Raw genomic sequence first — 20954 nt, 5'->3', positions numbered from 1 at the left:
TTCTACGATGACTCAAACCAGAAAATGCATCACAGAAACCATATGCATCACATCTGAACCTGGGACACAACCTCTAGCTCTCACTCCGTTATCAGGGTTTTAAACATCAGACTCCAAGACAGGCTTTTCCTTTACTTCCCTAAAGGACTGCATTTACAGAGAGTACTCTCTTTCAAGTAGAAGCCACACAAGAAGAGATTATACCACAAAAATTATTGTGTGGACCTTAATGACCAACCATTAATTGCTCAGATCTGGAATGGGTGTCCTACTAAGTCCAAATATGTTACCAATGATTAATTGTCAAAAATTACAGTACAATAAAATATACTTAAATACAAAAGTATATTGAACAAAAAATTAAATCTTTAATGTTTTCAATAGCACTTCAATTTTTTGCCATCCTTATATATAGCATGCGCTGCAACAGATAAAGAACTGAGGCTCAGGCAGGTTAATCGAATTGTCCAAGAAAGCTGAAAATGGTCCATCTCAGGTCTCCTGACTTCAGTGTCCTTTCTATTTCATTATGTTTCATTACGTCAAAGTGGTATAACACTTTGACTATAATACGATACACATTTTTCACATTCCTGTATTGATTTGAAAGGGCAAAAAATGGCATTGGAAAGAGAATTAGAATAGAAACAAGAAAGCCGGGCTCTCCTACACGTAAATGTTTGAACTTAGGTCATTGCTTCCCTTTAGCTCTCAATTCCCTTACCTGTAACATGAGGGCCAGACAGTGACCTTTAAGGTCCCTTTCAATTTTATGATTCAGTGGAAAAGGGGAGCTATTTCTCTTAATTTGAGATTTTGCCAGCTTTTTTTTAAATCATGGTATTTAGGAAAATAAATGTATCAAGTATTGTTCTAAAACAAATTTCTTCCTAGGTTTATGAAAATTTATAATCGCATATTTTTCCAAAATTTCAATGCTCATCTACACAACTGTTACAAAGACACTTTAGAATATCAACCCCATTTTATAGATGTAAAAATGACAAGAGAAAAAAACTAACAATAAAATATGCATGTAAAACAAAACTAACTTCATAAAGGGAAATCTTAATTAATCATGTCTAACTTCAGTGAAGAAAAATTAAGATTGAAATATTGAGGATACTATTTCTCCTGAATTACCATAACTCTGTCTTCATGTGTCTGTAAGTATACTGTGATTTTTTCTTACAAAGAAATATTAAAACTATGATTAAATTCACTCAGACTAAGAGCAACTTTGATCATTTTTTCTAAGAAGTCATTTTTTTTTAAGTTGCAACATTAAAATATCAAGTTTAATATATGAACAAATGATTTAGGTTTGAAATGGTCATGACTTCTTATGATTAAATCTATTTTTTTTTAAGTTATTTCCTGTTCACATTTTCTATAAAGCCCATCTGATATACTTGGCTCTAGTTTTTAAACCTATTCCATTCAAAAATTTATATAAAAAAAAAATTTGGCTCTAGTTTTTAAACCTATTCCATTCAAAAATTTATAGGTACAGTCAAATTAAAATGAATATGTATATGTAAATAAGGTGAATGAGTCCTATTCCTTTTACGTAGTCTAGTCAGAATAAAAACTGCAGGCATCTATTGTTTTTAAGTATGCCATTACTAAATTGATAATTAAATCCTGAAGGTTATTACTATTCATGAATATTTTTATGCCTTTAGTATAAATGAAATCTTTAGAGAAATAATCCCTTGAAAGATCTGTAATAGATTTTTAAATATCTTTTTGGTTCAAGTTAATTATATCCCTACAATATTCTTCAAATTAACTAATGACAAGCAATGAATTTTAAAGAGATCTTTTCCAACGGCCTAATGAGGTACAGTGTATGATGGGTACCATAATAAAAAGTATGGAAGCTATATTTTGAGGGATGGTAATAATAATTAAAATTTATATTTAGAATGTCCCCAAAATGGCACAAGACTTAGACTATATCAAGATACCAAGTAGTTGGTATTTTAAAAGATTTCAGCTGCTGTAATTCCTTTACAGGAAACCAAAAAAAAAAAGAGAGAGAGAGAAAGAAAACGGTATTTCTACTCAACCTTGGCTGATTGCGGAAGTATCATAATTAAAAAGAAAAGAGAGGAAGAGAAAAATGTCAGCCTGGATAACAAAAACAACAATGTGAGACAAACTCAGCAACAATGCATATTGGTTTTTTCCCTGGACTCTTAAGAGAATTAAATGAGATCATGTTTTAAAGATCTGTAAATAACCTTGTGCATATATACCCAATGACAGTGTGTTGAATAATTAACTGATCTCCAAAGCTTCCTAATTAAGTATTACAATCTTATCTATGTGGTGGGGAGTGGTGACGGTAGGAGGGCTGGGAATACTTTAAGAGAAGAAAATCAAGCTCCTAGACCCAGCTCTTCACCTAACTACCCAGCTAACTTTGGCCAAGTTACTTCTCAGGTCTTAATATCCTCATTTTTAAAATGAGGATAAAAATAATGTTAACTTTAAAGGCTGTGAGTCTCAATTGAGGAAAGCACTACAGCATTAGGCTATTTTTAATATTTACTTTTAATTTTCAGGATTGCTTTCTTTTCTTCTGAATCTTTCCTTTCCTAAGATTTGGCATTAAATTTATTCCCTTCCATTCCCCATTAATTGAAGAGCCAGTCAATATGCAAGCTACTACATTTATAAATGTCTGCACTCTCAGTATTTTCATAGTACAAGTGAAAGAGATAAAACACTTTAACCTGCTTTTAATAACTTAAAAATTGGTTTAAAAATATTTTTAGGCTAAATAATTTATGCTCTCTCTCAGAAATAATTAGATATTCATCCAAAGTTTTCAAAAACAAATTCAACTGTCAAGAATATATGATGATGCAAATCAAATTTATCTTCATAATATTCACCAATAGCTTTGCCTTAATAGCTTGTGAGATCAAATCTATATCACCACTGGCAATGAAAAATTACAAAAACATTGATCTGGCTGTTATAATTAAAATGGGGAGTTTTTTTTACATATATTTATAACAATTGATCATAATATTTTCTTCATGCCTGTATGGAGAAATAATTTTCATTGATATTAGTTGGTTTATTTTGAAAAAAAAAGGAGTCAAGAGTTACCAATCTTTTCTTTTTTACCTAACATTTGTCTGGTGTCAGTTTTCTCCTAGTCATCATTGGCATGAAGGACTTCAAGATAAAATTGTATATAGTTACAATGACAATGAAAAGGCAAAACAAAAAAGATGACTTTTCTTTTAGATTTCTCTTGGAACCTGTCTTCCAGATTTGTGCATTTTGTAAAGTTTTCAAATGATATACGAAAAAGAATTTACTTGGTATGGGGTATCCCCAAAAAGCTTCAACATTTCAAGTGTGACAATACTTACATCAAACTTCTAGAAGATAGCTACTAGGATTTAAAGCACCATGACGCATTACACCGTGAAGTTCACAAACTGTACAGCTTCAGGGTGGGGATGTACCATTTATATTATCACCTATGTAAATAGCATCTCCTTGAGTTACGAACCACGCAAGCTGTGCAGCTGTTTATAGCAATCATTCATATTAATATTATTTTGAAATGACATCTTTTCATTATTCCTGATTAATAATGAAAGATCATAAAGGGAAATAACCTCTCAAACATGATACCCTGTGTTTACTGGTCAAGGAAAGGCTTACACTATCATCAATACTTTGTATGGGGTAAGAGGAAATGGATCCAAGGTAGTTACCTAAGAAGAACTGACATCCTGTACCCCCTACTCCGTAATAACGAAATTGTGGGCTGATCCAGATGTTTGATCAGTATCTTTACACGCCTCTAAATTTTTCATCTCCACCAGACCATCCAAAGGAAAAGTTTTACCTTATTTCTGATGACTACTCTATTCCATGCTTCTAGCAATCCTATGGAGGGATGACGTCATTCAATAGCTGGATAATTACAGTAACAATTCTCTGCTTTTACTCACTGTGTCATAACAAATTATGTAGGTAAATAAAACCGCTACATGGTGATAAGATAGAAGTATAAAGGCAAATAATACTGTAGGCGTGAATTCAAAATCATGATATAAATACCAACTCAAAGAAATTAAAATAATAAAAAAAAATAGATTATAATAAATAGTGTACAAGGAGAAACACCAATAAATTTCAAAATAAGCCTTTCAGTGCTTCACCACTTTACATATGAATGTTTTATACACAATGGGTTTAAGTGAAAGCGTGCATTTTCATAATATATGATCACAGATTAAAAATACAACACGAAATTCTGAATAAAAACCTACCTGTAACTACAAGAGTTTATATTTCTGGGAACCAGATTAGATTTTGCTTTAAGCACTTTTCCATGTATGTATGCATGTATTTATTTTGAGTACTTAAATCTCCCCTTTCTACAAGACTGAGGAGAAGAAACAAATGTTTGTTTACTTGTTTATTTATTTATTTATAAGCCAAAAAAACAAAATCATTGCTATCAAGTTGATTCCAACTCATGGCGACCCTATAAGACAGAGTAGAACTGTGCCATATACCTCACTTTATTAAAAAAAAAAAAAAAAGATTTGTGGATATTTAAAATTATGCTTATGACATAGTAAGATATCACCATCTAGCAGCACATCAGAAAGGAGAAAAACAAAATGTAGAAATATTTAACCATCTTAATACCAATGAAGTGTTATACGATGTTGTTGTCAGGTGCCATCAAGTCAGTTCCGGCTCATAACAACCGCATGCATGACAGAACAAAACACTGCCTGGTCCTGTGCCATCCTTACAATCGTTATGTTTGAGTGTTTCATAAAAGATGATAATTGGCTTTTTCTCCAATTCAGTGGAAAACAGAAATAAAAGGGACCTGGTTCATGCTCCAGAATGAAGGATTTAGATTGGATTCAAGAAACAGCTTTCCGACGGTGAGTTGAAAAAGGCCATTATCTTATTTGAAGATATTTAGAAAAAAATAGAATCTCCCTCTTCTCTGCTCTTTGAGGTTTGACCCTATGTAGGGTTTGGTTTGATGAAATACCAAGGCCCCTCTCTTCTAGCCAATAATTATCTAATTCCATGAGGGATATTTCCTCCCCCATCCCTTAAAGAGACAGTCTGGTAATGAGAAGATAAGGAAATGGGATTAAAAGTGTGGCTTGTGTTTCAGTATTTGATATACTGTTCTATGGAGAGCTCTGCTTATATTTTAATTACATTAGTGATTATAAAATTATACAGCTTAAAACTGCTAAGATGAGTCCTACAAAAACATTTTAAAATTTTCTCTTCACCATCAAAGAAACAAATCAACAAGAATTATATCGGCAGAGCGAAATTAGATGAGTTAGAAATTATACTAAAGAGATCCTGTTATTCTTTCTAATTTTGTAGAAGTGATTATCATTTCTCCATCTTCTCTTTCCATTTGTCTTTATTCACATTTTTTATAACACCTGAAACCAGAGGTTAAGTTGCTAAACAATTATCTGAAACCAAATTGTTCCTCAGGGAAGAATATATATATTTTACCTGATTTGTTAGACACCCAAATAATTGCTTCTGTAGACACACGGCTTCTATTTCCTACCACAATGGTTAATGGAATCTGCCACAGGTAACTGCAAAATAAAAGAGAAGCTTTAAGAATAAAAATGGTTATATATTAAAATTTTTTTTCTCTGTACACTTTCTGTGTGGTTTTTATTACTCATTTTTAGAGGGACTAAAAAAAAATTCTGCATCATAAAAGTAAATACTGGAGGGCGGAGCCAAGATGGCGGACTAGGCAGACGCTACCTCGGATCCCTCTTACAACAAAGACACGGAAAAACAAGTGAATCGATCACATACATAACAATCTACGAACCCTGAACAACAAACACAGATTTAGAGACGGAGAACGAACTAATACGGGGAAGCAGCGATTGTTTCCAGAGCCTGGAGCCAGCGTACCAGTCAGGTACGGCACAAGCACAGAGACCTGCTCCACCCCCTTGAACTAACCCCGGGAGGGGGACCAGCTGGTTCCACGGGCGGCGTGGGACGCAGCCGGTAGGAGAAGTCCCCGGGAGGCAGTGACTGATCTTGGAGCAGAAAGAGCAGCATCCGAGCCGGGGAACCGTCCCGCAGGGATTAGGACTGCACGCAGGTACGCCATAAACATGGAGAGTTGCTCCACCCCCTGAACTAACCCCGGGAAGGGGACCAGCCGGGTCGCGCGGGCGGCGTGGGACGCAGCCGGTAGGAGAAGTCCCCGGGAGGCAGCGACTGGTATTGGAGTGGGGAGAACAGCGTTCCAGCCAGGACACTCGGTCGCGGCACAAGCACAGGGAGCTACTCCACCCATCTGAACTAACCCCGGGAGGGGGCCCACCTAGTTCACGGAGGCGGCACGGCCACGCGGCTGGAGAGACGAGAAGTCCCCGGGAGGCAGCGACTGATTTTGGAGTTGAGAGTGCACCGTCCCAGTAGGGGAGCCTTGACGCTGGGCGTGGGGCTGGAAGCGGAGGATCTGACCGTGACTCCAGCGGGCCAGACCCCCCGGGGGCAATCTCCACACAGCCAGCACACATAGGCGACGCGCCCGCGGGAATCTCAGATATAACAGTCATTCCAAGCAAGACAAGCAACTCTGGCTATATTCTGAGGTGCTACTCTCCTATCTCTCTGTTCCCTCCCCCACCCTTCCCAGGCGGCTTCATTAACATCTGAATAGCCTGAGCCAAAGGGAGAACTCTGATAGGGATCTGACTGCAGTTTTTTTTTTAGCGGATTTTCTGGAAAAACTAGTTTCCCAGTGATGGCTCGGAGACAACAATCCATATCAAACCACTTAAAGAAGCAGACCGGGACAGCTTCTCCAACCCCCCAAACAAAAGAATCAAAATCTTTCCCAAATGAAGATACAATTTTGGAATTATCAGATACAGAATATAAAAAACTAATTTACAGAATGCTTAATGATATCACAAATGAAATTAGGATATCTGCAGAAAAAGCCAAGGAACACACTGATAAAACTGTTGAAGAACTCAAAAAGATTATTCAAGAACATACTGGAAAAATTAATAAGTTGCAAGAATCCATAGAGAGACAACATGTAGAAATCCAAAAGATTAACAATAAAATAACAGAATTAGACAACGTAATAGGAAGTCAGAGGAGCAGACTCGAGCAATTAGAATGCAGACTGGGACATCTGGAGGACCAGGGAATTAACACCAAAATAGCTGAAAAAAAATCAGATAAAAGAATTAAAAAAAATGAAGAAACCCTAAGAATTATGTGGGACTCTATCAAGAAGGATAATCTGCGGGTGATTGGAGTCCCAGAACAGGGAGGAGGGACAGAAAACACAGAGAAAATAGTTGAAGAACTTCTGACAGAAAACTTCCCTGACATCATGAAAGACGAAAGGATATCTATCCAAGATGCTCATCGAACCCCATTTAAGATTGATCCAAAAAGAAAAACACCAAGACATATTATCATCAAACTCACCAAAACCAAAGATAAACAGAAAATTTTAAAAGCAGCCAGGGAGAAAAGAAAGGTTTCCTTCAAGGGAGAATCAATAAGAATATGTTCTGACTACTCAGCAGAAACCATGCAGGCAAGAAGGGAATGGGACGACATATACAGAACACTGAAGGAGAAAAACTGCCAGCCAAGGATCATATATCCAGCAAAACTCTCTCTGAAATATGAAGGCGAAATTAAGATATTTACAGACAAACACAAGTTTAGAGAATTTGCAAAAACCAAACCAAAGCTACAAGAAATACTAAAGGATATTGTTTGGTCAGAGAACCAATAATATCAGATATCAGCACAACACAAGGTCACAAAACAGAACGTCCTGATATCAACTCAAATAGGGAAATCACAAAAACAAACAAATTAAGATTAATTAAAAAAAAAAAATACACATAACAGGGAATCATGGAAGTCAATAGGTAAAAGATCACAATAATCAAAAAGAGGGACTAAATACAGGAGGCATTGAACTGCCATATGGAGAGTGATACAAGGCGATATAGAACAATACAAGTTAGGTTTTTACTTAGAAAAATAGGGGTATATAATGAGGTAACCACAAAAAGGTATAACAACTCTATAACTCAAGACAAAAACCAAGAAAAACGTAACGACTCAACTAACATAAAGTCAAACACTATGAAAATGAGGATCTCACAATTTACTAAGAAAAACGCCTCAGCACAAAAAAGTATGTGGAAAAATGAAATTGTCAACAACACACATAAAAAGGCATCAAAATGACAGCACTAAAAACTTATTTATCTATAATTACCCTGAATGTAAATGGACTAAATGCACCAATAAAGAGACAGAGAGTCACAGACTGGATAAAGAAACACGATCCATCTATATGCTGCCTACAAGAGACACACCTTAGACTTAGAGACTCAAATAAACTAAAACCCAAAGGATGGAAAAAAGTATATCAAGCAAACAATAAGCAAAAAAGAAGAGGAGTAGCAATATTAATTTCTGACAAAATAGACTTTAGACTTAAATCCACCACAAAGGATAAAGAAGGACACTATATAATGATAAAAGGGACAATTGATCAGGAAGACATAACCATATTAAATATTTACGCACCCAATGACAGGGCTGCAAGATACATAAATCAAATTTTAACAGAACTGAAAAGCGAGATAGATACCTCCACAATTATAGTAGGAGACTTCAACACACCACTTTCGGAGAAGGACAGGACATCCAGCAAGAAGCTCAACAGAGACACGGAAGATCTAATTACAACAATCAACCAACTTGACCTCATTGACTTATACAGAACTCTCCACCCAACTGCTGCAAAATATACTTTTTTTTCCAGCGCACATGGAACATTCTCTAGAATAGACCACATATTAGGACATAAAACAAACCTTTGCAGAGTCCAAAACATCGAAATATTACAAAGCATCTTCTCAGATCACAAGGCAATAAAACTAGAGATCAATAACAGAAAAACGAGGGAAAAGAAATCAAATACTTGGAAAATGAACAGTACCCTCCTGAAAAAAGACTGGGTTATAGAAGACATCAAGGAGGGAATAAGGAAATTCATAGAAAGCAACGAGAATGAAAATACTTCCTATCAAAACCTCTGGGACACAGCAAAAGCAGTGCTCAGAGGCCAATTTATATCAATAAATGCACACATACAAAAAGAAGAAAGAGCCAAAATCAGAGAACTGTCCCTACAACTTGAACAAATAGAAAGTGAGCAACAAAAGAATCCATCAGGCACCAGAAGAAAACAAATAATAAAAATTAGAGCTGAACTAAATGAATTAGAGAACAGAAAAACAATTGAAAGAATTAACAAAGCCAAAAGCTGGTTCTTTGAAAAAATTAACAAAATTGATAAACCATTGGCTAGACTGACTAAAGAAATACAGGAAAGGAAACAAATAACCCGAATAAGAAATGAGAAGGACCACATCACAACAGAACCAAATGAAATTAAAAGAATCATTTCAGATTATTATGAAAAATTGTACTCTAACAAATTTGAAAACCTAGAAGAAATGGATGAATTCCTGGAAAAACACTACCTACCTAAACTAACACATTCAGAAGTAGAACAACTAAATAGACCCATAACAAAAAAAGAGATTGAAACGGTAATCAAAAAACTCCCAACAAAAAAAAGTCCCGGCCCGGACGGCTTCACTGCAGAGTTCTACCAAATTTTCAGAGAAGAGTTAACACCACTACTACTAAAGGTATTCCAAAGCATAGAAAATGACGGAATACTACCCAACTCATTCTATGAAGCCACCATCTCCCTGATACCAAAACCAGGTAAAGACATTACAAAAAAAGAAAATTATAGACCTATATCCCTCATGAACATTGATGCAAAAATCCTCAACAAAATTCTAGCCAATAGAATCCAACAACACATCAAAAAAATAATTCACCCTGATCAAGTGGGATTTATACCAGGTATGCAAGGCTGGTTTAATATCAGAAAAACCATTAATGTAATCCATCACATAAATAAAACAAAAGACAAAAACCACATGATCTTATCAATTGATGCAGAAAAGGCATTTGACAAAGTCCAACACCCATTCATGATAAAAACTCTTACCAAAATAGGAATTGAAGGAAAATTCCTCAACATAATAAAGGGCATCTATGCAAAGCCAACAGCCAATGTCACTCTAAATGGAGAGAACCTGAAAGCATTTCCCTTGAGAACGGGAACCAGACAAGGATGCCCTTTATCACCGCTCTTATTCAACATCGTGTTGGAAGTCTTAGCCAGGGCAATCAGGCTAGACAAAGAAATAAAAGGTATCCGGATTGGCAAGGAAGAAGTAAAGTTATCACTATTTGCAGATGACATGATTATATACACAGAAAACCCTAAGGAATCCTCCAGAAAACTACTGAAACTAATAGAAGAGTTTGGCAGAGTCTCAGGTTATAAAATAAACATACAAAAATCACTTGGATTCCTCTACATCAACAAAAAGAACACCGAAGAGGAAATAACCAAATCAATACCATTCACAATAGCCCCCAAGAAGATAAGATACTTAGGAATAAATCTTACCAAGGATGTAAAAGACCTATACAAAGAAAACTACAAAGCTCTACTACAAGAAATTCAAAAGGACATACTTAAGTGGAAAAACATACCTTGCTCATGGATAGGAAGACTTAACATAGTAAAAATGTCTATTCTACCAAAAGCCATCTATACATTTAACGCACTTCCGATCCAAATTCCAATGTCATATTTTAAGGGGATAGAGAAACAAATCACCAATTTCATATGGAACGGAAAGAAGCCCCGGATAAGCAAAGCACTACTGAAAAAGAAGAAGAAAGTGGGAGGCCTCACCTTACCTGACTTCAGAAACTATTATACAGCCACAGTAGTCAAAACAGCCTGGTATTGGTACAACAACAGACACATAGACCAATGGAACAGAATTGAGAACCCAGACATAGATCCATCCACGTATGAGCAGCTGATATTTGACAAAGGACCAGTGTCAATTAACTGGGGAAAAGATAGCCTTTTTAACAAATGGTGCTGGCATAACTGGATATCCATTTGCAAAAAAATGAAACAGGACCCATACCTCACACCATGCACAAAAACTAACTCCAAGTGGATCAAAGACCTAAACATAAAGACTAAAACGATAAAGATCATGGAAGAAAAAATTGGGACAACCCTAGGAGCCCTAATACAAGGTATAAACAGAATACAAAACATTACCAAAAATGATGAAGAGAAACCCGATAACTGGGAGCTCCTAAAAATCAAACACCTATGCTCATCTAAAGACTTCACCAAAAGAGTAAAAAGACCACCTACAGATTGGGAAAGAATTTTCAGCTATGACATCTCCGACCAGTGCCTGATCTCTAAAATCTACATGATTCTGTCAAAACTCAACCACAAAAAGACAAACAACCCAATCAAGAAGTGGGCAAAGGATATGAACACACATTTCACTAAAGAAGATATTCAGGCAGCCAACAGATACATGAGAAAATGCTCTCGATCATTAGCCATTAGAGAAATGCAAATTAAAACTACGATGAGATTCCATCTCACACCAGCAAGGCTGGCATTAATCCAAAAAACACAAAATAATAAATGTTGGAGAGGCTGCGGAGAGATTGGAACTCTCATACACTGCTGGTGGGAATGTAAAATGGTACAACCACTTTGGAAATCTATCTGGCGTTATCTTAAACAGTTAGAAATAGAACTACCATACAACCCAGAAATCCCACTCCTAGGAATATACCCTAGAGATACAAGAGCCTTCATACAAACAGATATATGCACACCCATGTTTATTGCAGCTCTGTTTACAATAGCAAAAAGTTGGAAGCAACCAAGGTGTCCATCAACGGATGAATGGGTAAATAAATTGTGGTATATTCACACAATGGAATACTACGCATCGATAAAGAACAGTGACGAATCTCTGAAACATTTCATAACATGGAGGAACCTGGAAGGCATTATGCTGAGCAAAATTAGTCAGAGGCAAAAGGACAAATATTGTATAAGACCACTATTATAAGATCTTGAGAAATAGTAAACCTGAGAAGAACACATACTTTTGTGGTTACGAGGGGGGGAGGGAGGGAGGGTGGGAGAGGGTTTTTTATTGATTAATCAGTAGATAAGAACTGCTTTAGGTGAAGGGAAAGACAACACTCAATACATGGAAGGTCAGCTCAATTGGACTGGACCAAAAGCAAAGAAGTTTCCGGGATAAAATGAATGCTTCAAAGGTCAGCGGAGCAAGCGCGGGGGTCTGGGGAACATGGTTTGCGGGGACTTCTAAGTCAATTGGCAAAATAATTCTATTATGAAATCATTCTGCATCCCACTTCGAAATGTGGCGTCTGGGGTCTTAAATGCTAACAAGCAGCCATCTAAGATGCAGCAATTGGTCTCAACCCACCTGGAGCAAAGGAAAATGAAGAACACCAAGCCCACATGACAACTAAGAGCCCAAGAGACAGAAAGGGCCACATGAACCAGAGACCTACATCATCCTGAGACCAGAAGAACTAGTTGGTGCCCGGCCACAATCGATGACTGCCCTGACAGGGAGCTCAGCAGAGGACCCCTGAGGGAGCAGGAGATCAGTGGGATGCAGACCCCAAATTCTCATAACAAGACCAAACTTAATGGTCTGACTGAGACTGGAGGAATCCCGGCGGCCATGCTCCCCAGACCTTCAGCTGACACAGGACAGGAACCATCCCCGAAGACAACTCATCAGAAATGAAAGGGACTGGTCAGCGGGTGGGAGAGAGATGCTGATGAAGAGTGAGCTAATTATATCAGGTGGACACTTGAGATTGTGTTGGCAACTCTTGCCTGGAGGGGGGATGGGAGGATAGAGAGAGAGGGAAGCCGGCAAAATTGTCAAGAAAGGAGAGACTGAAAGGGCTGACTCAAGACGGGGAGAGTAAGTGGGAGTAGGGAGTGAGATGTATGTAAACTTATATGTGACAGACTGATTGGATTTGTAAACGTTCACTTGAAGCTTAATAAAAGTTATTATAAAAAAAAAAAAAAAAAAAGTAAATACTAAGCCAAGAAGACCAATTCACTTTTTCAATGCCACTTAGAAGGCTTAGCCTCTAAGGGTTTTAATTCCAGTGCAGAAGGGATGTGCTAATAAAGAATTTATCTTGCCAAAAAAATAGATTTTCATTTTGCATTAGGAATTACAAGTGGCTAAACTCTATACATATGATCCACAGCATATATTGATTAATGTCTAAAAATAACTCATTTCTATTTGTTTCTATATGAGATTAATAAACATTTCAGTGGTTTCATGCATTTACATTTCAACATTCTCATTATTTATTTCTCTAACTATTCTGAGAGACCCTATTTCATATTTTGCATAAAGGTTAATACGGCATACCTAAGGTTACTCAGCCAAGGAGAACTAAAAATAAAACTAATCAGATTCCCTTAGAATCCATATCAATACAAAGAACACTGTGGGATACACTTTATATTCTGTTTTTTTAAGTGGAATTTCCAAATGGATTGGCAGAACATCCACCAACATGCAGTGATCAGCTGTGGGTCTCAGTGATTAAAGAGAGACGTTTTCTAATATTTGTCTCTTTATAGGGTAAAAATTGAGGCCTACACTTGTACATGAAGTAATATCAATTTAATCTCAAATGACTAGTCAGAGAAATGCTAGATGGTCTTACAAAAAGTCCAAGGACTATATTTTGTTTCGTTTCTTGAAATATAGCCAGATTTCTTCAATCTATCATTGTACCATTAGCAACAGGAGTAGACAACAACATCTAGCATAGGAAAATACTTTTTTTCTATTTTAGTAATGTAAACAGAGACACTGTGTCAGCTCAATAACTGGAAGAGTGAGTAGAGAATTGAGAATCAGGGAACATGCCTGGGGTAGAGTAGAATAATGAACATGTCTTCTTTGGGGATACAGAGAAGGACATCTCTGAATCTGTCCAGTGAAACTTGATTGTTTTATCATTTCATTTCTCCCATTCACAATTAATAAGCACGAATTCAGTAACAGTAAAATGTCCAGATGGGAGAGAGGAAAAAATTCATTATTTCATAATAACTACTATCTCCAACATGAAAAGTCAAAATCATATCTTTAAGATTCTGAATTTTAAAATTGTATGCTGTGCTTAATTAGAGAAACATTTTTGAATGCCAACTATGTGGAGACACCGTGTTCTACTGGAATTGACCCCACATAATTGGTCAGGTAAAGAACAATTTATAGTAGCCAAGGCTATACTGATTCTTCAGATAGAAGTTAGTGAACAAGAACAATGTAAGTTCCTTAACAAATACCTCCAAGCTCCTAACATACAACTAAAAATATGCCATAAATATTTGATGATAGATTCACTGTAAGGAAGGCACAGAGAATTGCTTTATTTCTTTAACAGCTCTCCTTTTCTAAATATAACGAATCTCTTTCAGTTAACTGGAATAAGTTAAGAGGCAACAGCACCTAACTCTGGATCTAATTCTCTAGTTAAAACACAGGTTCATTTTTGTATACATGCAAAAGCCTAGAAATGGAAGGGATTCAACCAATTCCTTTCCAATTGGATTGAATATAAGCAAAATAAAAGACCAACCTATTGGTAAGAATAGATTATGTAACTTTATCAACTTGACTTTTAAGTATATATCTTCCACATCAAGTTAGCTCAACCTAAATCGTGAAGTCAAATAAGCATCGATCAATACATAAAATTGAGGATATCTGAAGATCCTCAAGGATAATTTTACCTTTCTTGTTAGTTTTTTTTGTAGCATCATTTGGCCCTAATATAAATTTATAATTGTGTGTGTGTTTAAACTGTATTCTTCTAAATAACTAAAGATTATGAGGCAAAACGGGTATGTTTCACTATCTGAGTTTCAGCAAAAGCCACTAAAATACAAGAAAAAGATACCCATATCAATAACCACATGTCGCTTGAGCCGATACAGGGCACCTCCTAAAAGGCAGTAATTTCAGCACATGTTCAGATACAAGTAAGGTACGAGGCGTTGGAATACAAATATTGGGGCATTTGGTAAAGTTTTTAAAACTGACTTCCATATTTTCCTAATGATTTTCTCACTCTGTATCTATTGCCAAAACCAAAATCTATACCTGTTTCTAAGGACAAATTAGATGCTAGAGGTTACCAAGCAGGTCTGAAATTTATATTCATTTTTGGATTGCTATACTGTCAAAAATATATATATATTTTTTATTTTTATACTGTCAGTAGCGTATAAGTTATTTTTCATCTTTCCAAACAACATGTATTTGGTCTTTTTATAAGTTTCACTTGAAAATCAAGGAAAGCATGATAATGATGTTGTTTTATGATTACAACTTAAAAGGTTAGAAGACACTAAACGCAGTTAAGTGAAGAGTCCTGTGTGGTATCCTGTAAAGAAACCTAAGGCTGCAGTATGTCATGCTTAAAAAGGGATCAGAAAAATGAAAATGTGAAATTAGATTGTGTTCTGCCTCCTTACATTTAACTTGAAATTTGGATATCTGTTTTTAAGCCAAAAACAAACAAAAATCCAAAAACAAAATAAAACACGCATTTCCAAAGTTCCCCTAGTATATTTTTTCCTTTCTCCTCATCAGTAGTTCACATGTTTATAATAAATCAATGTTTATTCTAATGATCATGCTAAGGTAGAAAAGAATCAGTGAAGTTTAGCTCGAGTGAGAAATGATTACAAAAAAAATTTTCTACTAAATAATAAAGCATTAATGTAGACTTCGCGAAAAACTCTCTAGAGATTGCTCCCACTGTGGTCAATAAGAGCAGGAATGTACGGCTGTGGAAATAGGTAGACTTCCCTGTAGTACAGGACTCTGGGAAGTTCCGCAGCAAATGAGGAGACATTACTTAACACTGTAGTTCATTAACTGTACAAAAAAAACTAAAAAATTCACAACTTCCTGTGTATCCAAATTCTAACAAATACTTTACACACTTATACACATTAACTGACCTGTTGCCATCGAGTCGATTCCCACTCGACACTATAGGAGCAGTTGGTGGATTGGAACTGCTGACCGTTTGGTTATCAGTAGTACCTCTTAACCACTGCACCACCACCACCAGGGCTCCATTACCTAACACAGTAACTAACTTTATGCAATTATCAGTAATGTCAAAGATCTTTCCTTTCTATGTGACTACAGCTATGACATATAAGTATTACATATTACATGTGGAAAATATAATTACCGTATACATTAAAAATATTCTAGGCATGTGGTAATGATAATTATTCCATAGAAAAATCAGCACAAAAAATCTATTGCACTGTTTCAGAAATTATCCGTAATTCCCAGGATTTCTGGCATATATGGCTGGTAATTTTAATACATCTACTGTGCTGGCATTGTAAAGAGCTAGGGAGGCTATGCAGATGGAATTGCTTTTTAAACTTTGACGACAATGTTAGTGTTAATGTGAATTAAATGATCAATAATCTAAACATGGAATACTAAATTTTCAAGAGAGATGTATTGTTTCAAAATAGATAGAAAATATATATTTTTTTAAGATTAATGGAATGGCATGTATTATCTTGTTGTTGTGTGCCTTTGAGTGGATTCTGACCGATGCTGACCCAATAGGACACAGTAGAACTGCCTTATCGTGTTTCCAATGCTGTCATCTTTACGGATGGAGATTACCACATCTTTCTCCCATGGAGCAGCTGGTGGGTTCGAACTGCCGGCCTTTCAGTTAACAGTCGAGCATTTAACCACTGCGCCACCGGGGTTCCTTTTATCTTACTCAATATTTTTTATATGCCAAGTTCTCAGGTTCAAAACCGTCCACGTGATTTTATAACTCCAGCAAAAGCAAAGCTGTGTATGTTACATACGCTTATACAGTCTGAGAGAAATTCTCCCTTTAGAGAGTAATACCCCTGGCTGATATATCTGATGCATGTTACGGGTTGACAGAGTATTTTTGTTCAATATTTGTTCTGTCATCTGCGTGTCCTTTATGTTTTTCTGCATCAGTGAGGTTTGTGTCAGACTGATCATTCTCAAAGGCATGGCTTGAATCTAACTTTGCCACAGTCAAGTAGTTTTTATGTACTTCCTGGCAAGGCCAGTGATGATGTCTACGCATGTTTAGCCTAGGGCCAGATGGTGGAAGTTCAGAAGCAGCATTTGGCAGCTGTGGGGGATCCAGGCTGGGTGAAGAAACAGTGACAGAGTCAGGCCCTGACAGTGTGGAAGGGAAATACAGTATTCCACAGATTCAAGCAGTTTAATTGCAAACGACAAATTGTTGAAGGCCTATCATGGTATACCTATGCCTATACCTATACGTGTCCCCATATGCATGTTAGGTGCCATTGGGTCGATTTTGACTCATAGCGACCCCATATGACAGAGTGAAATTGCCCTATAGGGTTTTCTAGGCTGTAATCTTTATGGAAGCAGATTATCAGGTCTCTCTCCTGCGGAATGGCTGGGTGGGTTTGAACTGCCAACCTTTCAGTTAGCAGCTCAGTGCTTAACAGTTGTGACATGAAAGCCCTTTCCTATACCTATGCCTATGCCTATGCCTATGCCTGTGCCTATACTTACGTCTATACCTATCTCAAGAAGAGGATTTAAGATTTAATGTTTTCTTAAATTGAATTCTAAATTTAACCCCCAGAAAACATTCATGACTCTCTCAATCACGTCTACTCACTTCTATTCGGAGCTAGCTTACCTGGGAATGACATCCACTCATCTAAGAGATAGCAAAGTAAATTTAATATGTACCCCAGATCTCTCACATATTGATGGATGATAAAATCAGACTCCTAATTTCTCAAGGTAATAGAAGAGAGCATGAGTAACTTAATGCAAACACATTATTTTATTTATTACTTTTAACCTCTGTATTTCCCCTCTCCTCAGCCCCACCAACCTTTTACCAGGACACCCCATAAAAAATGAAACTGGCTAGTTTAAGTTCTACTCTCTTTCCTTGGCTCAGTCTTTACTTAAACATAAAATAGCCAGAAAATATGAAATGAAAAATAAGAAATAACTGGTACATGCTGAATTAGTAGTAATTAAGTAAGAGTTTCAAAAAAAGTTAAAGTAACAGCAAATCAAAATTCCATGTATGTTGTCTGTTTAGTAGTTTTAAACACCAAAAATGAGGGAAAGAGAATGTATTTTGGGACTAAGTGGCACTGATGTTTAGATCATCTTAAGGTATTTAGCTTGAGTTTTTTTGGCTCAGACATTATTTTTCCTTTTAATAGGTTTTTCTAAATTATTTGTTTTTGTTCTCTTTTGTTTTATAAATCTCAGTGTGTCCAATTCTATGCAATTCACTCCAACACACCTTACCTTTCTTGAATTTGATTCAACAAACATTCTAAGGAAAAGTAAAAAAAAGAAAAATCACACCTTATATTTTAAAATTACTGCAATAAATTAACATTCTGTCTTCCTAAACAAAATGACTCTGGCACTCTGTCAACTTGTGGTTTAAAATATCCTGGGGGTGGCAGTAGTAAGAGGAATCAAAACAAAAATAGCATATGTAAATAAAGAAAAAAAAAGTTCTTCACTTACAACATTGCGGAATTCCGTTATCAAAGCTTTACAAATACTAAAAATGCAAAGTGAAAAGAACAAAAGCAAGTATTTTCATGTAAATAAAAAAGAGAGTTGTACCTGTTATTTCGAAGTGCAAGTGCTTTGGTTTTAGCACTGATATCATAAATAAAACGTTGCTGGGTAATTATTATCTTATTTTCTGCTGTTGTATTTCCCAAGATTGTGATAACAGGATAGCCCATCTGGAGCGTCCACTGATCCATTACTTCTTGTATATTTACATATTTTCCATTCCTTTTTAAAGCCTTTATAACCAAAATTGTATAAATTAGTTTTATAAGCATGAATTTTAAACATAATTAACATTAAACCATTTTCATTTTTGTCTTTACAATTTACCTAAAAATATGAAATACTTAAAATCAGGGAGGCTAAGATAATGTGCTAGTAAAATTAATCTTCTCACCTTAAGTTAAGCTTCATGCATGTGTATAAAGAAATGGGAGTTTTATTAGCATTAAAGTTTTTACATAATGGAGGATAAAATACATTTTACTGGCAAAGTAAGTACTTGGCAGCATCATCAAGTATCCCCAGTGTGCCTAGTAGGCACATTTAAATATTTGTCATTCATAGATAGAAGGAGATATCTCTTTAAAACTTTCAATATTCCTCACTTAAGTATGGATACCTGACTGAACATAATAAAATTATATTTCAGAAATATTCTCATTTTTGAAAGTAGGCAAGGTATCTTATACTACCATTCATAGTTAAAATAAATTTAAATCCCATTATCTTTATAATATATCAAAAAGAAAACAAGTAAGCAATATGAGAAAAAAGGGAAATGGACAAAGTGAAAAGAAACTGTCAGTGTCAAAGTTATGAATGCTTTATAAACTCAATTCAGATATTCAAGGAGAGGTTTTGGTGTCCAAGCTGCCTATACTTTACCTCTGACAGTGTATTCCAGAGATCATTTCTGGCTGCATTGCCATACTTATGAATGGTTAAATAATCCTACGAAGAAGATAAAGTTGCAATTACAATTCAAAAGCTAAACAATTACAGTAAACACACGCATTTCTCAATTCAATTAAACCAATTCTATTTGTTGGAATTGCGTTAATACGAAGAGAAAGACTCAAAAAGATTAAGAATCTAATTTTAAAATATTCCAAAGAGATTTAACAATAACATATTTTCTAATTAAGTCCTCAAACAATAGTAATCTTTTAAAAAATGATTTTCAAAATCGTAATCACGTATGGATTTCTGGGATCAAAGATCTTCCCCTTATTTATCAAGTCAGCCTCAGCCAATTGGAAGAAAATCACTTTCCAGTGAAATATTTAGTGGAAACTTATCTATTGGGCTTTTATATTACAGTATTTTAGAAAATTCTTTTATGGAATAAAAAAAAGAACTTTGGTTTATGCTGAAAATCTTTACTTTTTTTGACTGAAATCAAAACTTACATCCCAAGGATGATTCCACAGCAAAAAAATATGTGCTTATGTGTGAACTTTACCAGAATACCTAGTTGATAAGTTTGGTCAAGTTGGGATCGGGTATTTTTTGTTTATTCAGCCACAGAGCATGTGGTGTTTCCCAGTGCCTCCTGTTTGGCAATGAAAAAGCCAATCAGTTAAGAGGAATTGCTTTGCCAAGAAGGAGGACTGTCTCTACAACCTTTCCTAGCATCTCTGCACAGGAGAGATGCCTATTACAAAAATGATGAATGCTGCTTTTCATTAATTTGAAGCAGACATTATTATTTCATTAAAAAATGAGTTTTAAATGTATTTAACATTTTTGAGCTTAGGACTTCCCAACCATTAGTTAAATCTACACAGCTTTCTTTCTGATTTCAGGTCTTGTTTCTTTCTGTGGGGTATGGTTTATGTCCTTGTGAATGTGTCATTGACTTATAATTACTGGGCGTTAAGTTTTTCTGATTTCAAAGTGGGGGGATGAAAAGAAAATATGTTATGTTGTAAAACAAAGTCTCCTATTTCATTTGAAATTCCTTCACCTCTACAACATGTAGGTAATAGGAAAATCTTAATTTATATTATAGTACTGAAACTGAAGAAAAAATTGCTGGCTCCATTCAGTACTTTATGTAAAGTGGAATACTTTCGGGATAATTAAAGTTGGGGAAGCAAATTTTCTGAAATACAAATTGTAGCACCTGTGACAGATTCCACTTTTGTGGGCAACTCACAGCACAGCAAATGGCAACTCCCACTTAATCAGCTGCCTAGAGAAGAAATGTCCAGC

At 35.7% G+C, this 20954-nt stretch overlaps 1 protein-coding gene across 1 annotated transcript in view; it reads right to left on the bottom strand.

Annotated features, from left to right (window-relative positions):
- The window catches only part of TRHDE (thyrotropin releasing hormone degrading enzyme), a 487618-nt gene that overhangs the window by 87865 nt on the left and 378799 nt on the right, over window positions 1–20954 (bottom strand). Inside the window, exons 8-10 of the mRNA XM_049883907.1 lie at window positions 19626–19691; window positions 18786–18973; window positions 5542–5630 (exon numbers count right to left, since the gene is read on the bottom strand). Coding sequence (XP_049739864.1) covers window positions 5542–5630; window positions 18786–18973; window positions 19626–19691 — 343 coding nt within the window. The remainder of the gene's footprint in view (window positions 1–5541; window positions 5631–18785; window positions 18974–19625; window positions 19692–20954) is intronic.

This window comes from Elephas maximus, chromosome 4 (assembly GCF_024166365.1).
Source record: "Elephas maximus indicus isolate mEleMax1 chromosome 4, mEleMax1 primary haplotype, whole genome shotgun sequence".
NCBI lineage: Eukaryota > Metazoa > Chordata > Mammalia > Proboscidea > Elephantidae > Elephas > Elephas maximus.
This window is presented reverse-complemented; position numbering and strand designations above follow the sequence as displayed.